The following is a 7806-nucleotide window of genomic DNA, read 5'->3' as shown; positions in this document are numbered from 1 at the left end:
ACAGCCAGCAGTAATCCATAAAATCAGCAAAAACAAAGCCATACAAAGAACCTATATTTAGAAGCTGTTGGAGACCTAAAGAAATAACTTTTTACGGTTAACTCGATCAAAAGCTTAATAACTGGCACTAACAAAACAGACAACATTGAATCTGGTAACAAACCATGAATCATAAAACCAGAAAAACAGACAGCTGAAAGTGGGGCTAACCTCTTACCTCCATATTTAAAATGTTCACCAGAGATATGGTCTGTTTTTTGTCAGATAGTTTGCTTATAGCTCGGTACACCTCATGTGACGTAATCACTATTGGGTCTTCTTTACCCTCAATATTGCCCACCTTCTAGATCATCTTGGACACAATGAAAAAAGATTACAATAATACTGTCTCCATAACTCTGCAATGTTTTCTGTTCCAGAGACTCCATCTAAGGTACATGGAAGAGATATTCTGCAGTTGGTAAAAGTTCTCACTTCTTTCCAGAAATCAGTAATATTATTATTCAACTTCTGTGCTATTGAATAGCCCCTCAAAGTTTGCTCGTTTTTACATATAAACGAATAGCATACTTATAGTTTATTTAAGTGCAGGCTACCTGCCATAACCCATAATTTAGAAGCTTTCTGAGTTTCAGCATGATACTCGGCTACATGCTTATTCCAACCAGGCTTAATGTTCTTGTTCTCACTCTTATTACACGAGAGCAAAGACAGTTTTCTTGTTCAAATAAATGCATTTCTTTTAAACTTTCTATTCATTAAAGAATACTTACAAAAATATTAAGCAGCACAAAAATGTATAATAAATATTAGTCTTGAGTATGCTGGTCACATGATTTGTCTGTGATCAATTAGTCAGCCTGTCCTAAACCCAACATGGGCATCATTGGTGCAGGACATTCAGATTTTGTGATAAGTATAAATTAATCTTACTTTTTTCAGAAAAAAATGCAAAACAACTGCTAATATTAATTGTGAACATTGTCTTAAGATGTTGAAAAAGGCCCCGGTCCTGGAACGAGATCCAGGATGAAATAAGAAGTGACATGAAATTATTTTTTGCTGATTATTTTCCAGTCGTGCCTGTTTAAGGGTTAAAATTGTAATATTTGAAATTTTTTAAATAGATGATTTAAATCTGGACTCAAATTGACATGCTTTTGACAACCACGACAGGGACAGGAGAGCATTTTTAAATGAAATCTTTTTATTGTTTAATGCACTGCCTCACACATACATTTGATTCCTTTGCGTTGTGCAATATGGGACAATTACTATGAGAATGTGATGGCGAATGGCTGGGACTAGATTTGCCGAGCAGTAATCTCATGTTTAGAGTCGAGCAGAAACACTTCCACATCTGTCAGGAAAGAATCATAAGATGTTTGTAACTGAGCCGATTCTTTATGCCATAACAGAAAGAAACACCTCTACACTTAAACTCATTCCTGTGTTCAGCACAGCATACAAAGGCTATAATACGACATACAAAAATAAAATCAAATAAAAGCAACCATTTGCCAGACTTCCTGCTTATACACAGATAACACAATACATTAAATCACTAAGTTACACAGCAAAAAAAAAAAAAAAACCTGGTGGGGAAAGCCACGTTAGAAAGAACAAATCATCAAAAAGAAGTGTACACCCTATACCCTGAATCCTTCGTGACCCTAGGAACCGAGGGTAAACGCTAGACGAGGATGATTTCTGTTCTGTGCTCAACGCCGCAGTCAAAAACACACATCCACGTGGCAGTGCAACCCCCACGACTGTAGCGAAAAGACGGAAATAAAAAATTGTTCTATATATTTCAATTTATGGGTTTGTTTTTGATGTATATGCACATGAATGTTCGTTCTCTCTCAAAACATATACACTCATTTCATCGGCATATATGCCTGGTTATAGCACACCAGGGGCACGGAGTTATTTGACCCCGTAGCTTTTAACCCTCCTGTGTCGGGGTCGATGATGCGCCGTTTTTGTTAAAGCCCCTGTGCATCTGACTTCTCTTTTCTCCGAACACTTCCTGCACCCTCCTTTCCTTACAAACCTCCATCTTTTGAGTATTTTTTCCCCTGGAGACACAGATACAGACAGAGCAGTAAAGTTGGAGAGAGAGAGAGTGAGAGATTGAGAGAGGGGGAGTGAGTGTGCGATCAGCCGAATGCCAAGCCGATCCCCTGCGTCCCACGCCGTCTCTCAGCCCATCTCTTTCCACTGCCGGTAGAACTCCGTGATGTTCTTCAGCTCCATGCCTGCTGCTGCCACCGCCTGGACAGCCACCTACAGCCAGGTCAATGGACAAACAGAGTGTTAACACACGGCTCTGTGGAATACTTCATTCTGATTGGTCAATCGCGCCATCCAGTGGTATACTATCCCCTGATAACAACCGGCAAAGACTGATAACCCAGGCTCACCCAGGTAAATTAAGTCGCCGCTTTATGCCTACTTGGAATGGTTTTTCCACATGGATTTTGCATTTGGTTAACTAATAAAATATTAATACTCAAATCAATATTTTGTGTAGTTATTTAATAATCATCTGGGTATCGCAGACTCACTCACTCTCTCCTGTTTCATATAAACGCAGCTACTGCCATTTTGCAACGATTGTTTTGTACACTGTAATAGATAAACAGGTAAAATTTTAAAACAAGTTTAATCTCAAATCAATATCTCTTATCTCCATAAATATGTATGTGGTGAAATACCGTGTAATAAGTGGTATGACTGTTTGTATCCCTTTAATGTCCGTCTAGTCGGTCTAGTTTAAAGGGGTCATAGAATGACATTTTTGTGCAAGTTAATATGATTCTTTAGTGTCTAAATGAAATGTTTGTAATATACTTTAATTAAAAATTCTCATTAGTATTGTAAGAAAACACTCAATTTACCTGGTCAAAACCAGCTCAGTTTTCAGCAACTCATTTCAGTGTATGTGACTTTAAATGATAATGAGCTTTGCTCACCCCGCCCCCTCTGCTCTGTGGGGCATTCGGTTCGACCCGACACAACACCACAACACACGTGGAGTGTTGCCTTGACAACATTTGAGGGTATATTTTCGTGAAATAATGGCAACGGGAGTCTCTGAAGACACATCTGAGCAACCTTATCATTTTGAACCGGAGTCGGACCAGGAACAGAGGACGAACGTTTCTGAATGGTTGGTTAACGTCATGTCACTTTGATCTATCTTTGTACTGGCAGAGTAGTGTAGTTGCTATGTGTTTACTGATGTGTTAGTTCATTGACAGATTGATGATATGTTATAAGATTTTTTTTTTTTACATTACTTCTTAATCAGTAACAGACACCGTTATAAACCATGTACAAAAGTAAGCTTAGTGTAGTGTTACCACGTTAACTTTATCACCCGAGTACACAGTTTGTAATAAACATAACGCGTTGTTCATTATAAACGTGGGATTATGAATTATATTGAGAATGTCATAAACAGAAAGCATGCCGTAATGTAACTTACCCTGTAAACTTTAGCCTCATTCATCGTGAAGTGTGCAAGCGATTTGCAAAGATTAATATAAAGGTTAATAAAACGTTACACTCACATCTTCGATCTTCCTGAGGTGCAGCAGGAACACAATCCTTTTTTCAAGAGCAGCTTATTAGCAAAACCTGCTTTATACTGACGCTCGTTTATAAAGCAGTCTGCTGAGAAATGATTGCGCAAACATTGACGTTGATCGGGGGGAATACTCCCTTCTAAAACAAAACTCAGCAGCCTCTGGGTCTTCAGCGGTTCGGATTTAGGAACATCAAAATGACTGCTGTGTTCGTTATTACACCCAACAACACAACACCACAATCGCTTAGACGCCATTCTGCTCCAGAGCATCAACAATGGCGGACTGATGACAGCTCGCTCAGGGCGGGTCTGTGTTGAAACGCTGCTGTCTATCAACAATCGTAGGAGGGGCGTACACCATGTAACGTCACACGGTCGGACGGCTCGATTTGAGACAGGGGAAAATAAATAAGGAGATTAAAAAAAAAACACTGGATGTATTTTTATCAATATAGGATGGTTGTGTACAGGCACTGCCAACACACATTTCCGTATAATCAACTTGTGAAAGTGCATGTACCATTCTATGACCCCTTTAAAGCAGAAGCTTTGCATTTAAATATTTCAATATTTCATGTCTACTTATTAACATATGTGGCAAGTAGCCGTGTAATAAGCAGGATAATGTATACCCAGCTGGTTGTTATCGCAGAATAACCCCTTCAGGGTGATTCACCTTGGGGTCCTGAACAACAAACGTTTTGTTCAAAACTATGGCACAGATATATTTATATGTAGAGAATAATCAAATGAGATCAAGTACATTTCTGAAATATTTCATCCCAGAAAATATATCCGAAAATAGAAACTAACACAAGTCATTTAAATAATTTAATAACAATAATAATAATAATAATAATAATAATAGTAAAATAAATATTAAATGGAATTCAATTAATTATACAGACACTATATACACTGATCAGGCATAACATTATGACCGGTGAAGTGAATAACACTGATTATCTCTTCATCAAGATATCTGTTAGTGGGTGGGATATATTAGGCAGCAAGTGAACATTTTGTCCACAAAGTTGATGTGATAGAAGCAGGAAAAATGGGCAAGCGTAAGGATTTGCGCGAGTTTGACAAGGGCCAAATTGTGATGGCTAGACGACACAGAGCATCTCCTGTGGGGTGTTCCCGGTCTGCAGTGGTCAGTCTCTATCAAAAGTGGTCCAAGGAAGGAACAGTGGTGAACCGGCGACAGGATCATGGGTGGCCAAGACTCATTGATGCACGTGGGGAGTGAAGGCTGGTACAGACGAGCTATACTGTAGCTCAGATTGCTCAAAAAGTTAATACTGGTTCTGATAGAAAGGTGTCAGAATACACAGTGCATCATAGTTTGTTGCGTATGGGGCTGCATAGCCACAGACCAGTCAGGGTGCCCATGCTGACCCCTGTCCACCATATACACAGTGTGTGTGTGCATACACACACACACACTTTAAAATACATTTTAAAATATATTATACTATAAAACTGTTATTTTATTCCTGTGATGGCAAAGCTGAATTTTCAGCAGCCATTATTTTTCAGGATTCTTTGATGAATAGAAAGTTCAAAATAATTGTAATAAAAAAAGTTTTTACTGGTTTGAATGAATAATTCAATGACTCACTCAAAGACTTCACTTGTTTCATTTCTTGGTGAATCAGCGTTTTTGAATGGATCTCTTGAATGAATGATTCAATGACAAATACATTTTTTTAACAGTCGCTTGTTGCCACCTACTGGTGTAAACATGTATTTCAAGCATCAAGTTACTTCCAAAAGGTGATTTGCACTATTTTGACCGTTACCAAAAACATCAGTGTTACATCCGAACTATAAACTTTTATCCCTGTACTTCTGTGATCATTTGAATTATTGTATCTCAGAAATAATGATACTGTGTGGTTGTGAAGCCGTTTTATATCTATACATCGACAACTGCTCTCTCTGGCTCAGCGGCAGCACCAAAGCAGATTTATACGTTTCATACTTGTCAAAGGTGTAAAAGACATAGCTGAATCGTTGTTATTTAGGAATAAGATCACATTGGTGTTTGAATCAAGATTGCAATCGTTTAATGATTAATCATGCAGCATTGCTAAAATACAATCTTATAATGTTTTGGTCATACTGCCTACCAATACCACACTATTATGACTGTAAAAGCCTATTTAGAGTCTTCTAATACACAACTGACCTTCATGGAAGCTGATCTTTCAGTCAGCTCCTCCAATGAGTGTCCTGTCAAAATGGTCACCATGCCAGCAGTGTCTTCATCTCCACTGCTCTGAGATCCCGTCAACTGGCGACAGCTGTCCACCATCTTATACAGGTGCCTGCCAATGGAAACAACCAATGCAGTGATCCTGTCTGCAGAAAACCTTACAGGGCTTCACAAGAAGTGAAGATGAGGGTGCTTACCAGGCTTCTATGTCCTGTCGTTTTAATTTGTCCCTCTCAAAGCTTCTTCCCAACTCTTTTTGACAGCGGATGTACCTGTTGCATAATAAGTAAGAATAAATGCGCAAGCATGACACATTAAATGATTCATTTTGACTGTTTAATGGTGCCGTTAGAATCAGACGTCATGCTCTACAGGTCTGCAGTCTGGAACAGAACTAATCCTAGCATCTGCTGAGCTCAAGATGTACCTGTTCCCTTTCCGAAACTCTGTCTCAAGGAACCGGATGCTATCTCTCGCTCCAGAGTTCTCTTTCTTCAGCATATCCAGACCATCAATCACTGCAAGAGGACAGAAATTCATCTCAGTCAGGCAATTTGTACAAACATTTATTGATTGATCATTCCTGGCGGTTAGCACCTTCTGTGCAAAATGCCCATTTAGATTACTTTTCATTACATATGAGGTGCCAAACTGGAGAAGTTTCGATCTTAAATCATTCAAAGTGTAGTCATTTAAAAAGAACTGGTGTAAAAACTGTTAGCCAATTAAAAATATTGGCACATAAAAACAGAAGGCTGCCATTTAGATGTCAAGTATCTATGCCAAGTCTCCCACTCTTTTTCACAGATAAATTTCCTTTTCAATGTAATTTCCAGTGTCTAGGCTGAATAAGTCAGAGTGACATGCTAAGGAATCATTCAGAAATGATTCATAAAATGCTTTGAATGACTCAAAAAAAGAAGGTTTGCCCATAATATCAGGCTTCGCTGCGGTTTACAGGCCGGTTGCGGTTTATTGTCTTTAGGTTTGTCCAGTGGTATTTTAATAATGTTTATATAATGTTACAGAATTGTTATTATTAAATATGAATTTGCTTTATTTTTTTTATTCTCATTTAAAATATTTTGCACTTTTTAATATTTCTATATAGCTTAATTTATTTTATATTTAGTATTTGTATTTTTAATACTTAAAACTTACTTTAGTTAGTTCTAAAAGCAACACAGTTTCATAATGTTTCTAATTAGCAAATAATTTCTAGGTTTTCATCAAATATTTAAAATATCCCCCTTTTTCCTAAATAAACGATGAGCGCTGGCCCATGATGGATTCTAACTTCTGTTTGTATGCGGTTCTGTTCTGGTCTCCATAGGAACCCATTGTTAAAGCTACACTGTGTAACTTTTTTTGTCTATTCTTAGCTAAAAACACTTAGTTCTTTCAAAAATATATGTGCTCATTAATGTATATTTACTTCTTTCAAGTAATAAAGTATTCTCGTAAGTTTATAATATGCCATTGAAAATACATAAGGTAATGGGATCTAACGGTGGTCGCCATGTTGCCCCTCCATCTTGAAAGTACATTAGCCAAAGAGGGACATACCCGTGAATTCAAGCTTCGCTTTTCGCGTTTTAACCGGTTTTAATACTCGATGGCACTGTACAAAATTCCCTGCCTCGCGCATGTGCGCGTCAACTTGTTCAGACTTGTCTGGTGCATGCGCAGAGAGTTTTCATCTCAGCAGCGTCCAGTAACAGAGTTATACAGAGTTTTCCTGGCTTGTTTATTCCTCAAAAGTCTGTTTTTCCTTGTGTGGTATTTCTGTGCGTTAATAACTCCGTAAGTAAAAATAGTTATTGTCATGGTAGATGTGTTTCAGAGTGTGTCATCGCGTAATTCAGTTGATGTCACCTCAGAAGTATTTTTGTGTCAACATACAATAGCGTAATGCTCACCTATTTGAATAATCATTCAGTTATTTTGTTATCAACAATGTTTATTCGTTTATAGAAAATATTTTCTTGTA

General features: G+C 37.8%; 1 protein-coding gene across 1 annotated transcript in view; it reads right to left on the bottom strand.

Moving 5' to 3' along the window:
• Nucleotides 1-1186: 1186 nt before the first annotated feature.
• The window catches only part of smg5 (SMG5 nonsense mediated mRNA decay factor), a 28675-nt gene continuing 22055 nt past the window's right edge, over nucleotides 1187-7806 (bottom strand). Inside the window, exons 19-22 of the mRNA XM_079836541.1 lie at nucleotides 6244-6334; nucleotides 6014-6088; nucleotides 5790-5928; nucleotides 1187-2289 (exon numbers count right to left, since the gene is read on the bottom strand). Of these exons, the coding sequence (XP_079692667.1) occupies nucleotides 2206-2289; nucleotides 5790-5928; nucleotides 6014-6088; nucleotides 6244-6334 (389 nt within the window). The 3' untranslated portion in view covers nucleotides 1187-2205. The remainder of the gene's footprint in view (nucleotides 2290-5789; nucleotides 5929-6013; nucleotides 6089-6243; nucleotides 6335-7806) is intronic.

Source organism: Gobio gobio (assembly GCF_949357685.1).
Source record: "Gobio gobio genome assembly, chromosome: 15".
NCBI lineage: Eukaryota > Metazoa > Chordata > Actinopteri > Cypriniformes > Gobionidae > Gobio > Gobio gobio.
The sequence above is the reverse complement of the archived record's forward strand: the minus strand, read 5'-3'. Positions and strand labels throughout refer to the sequence as shown.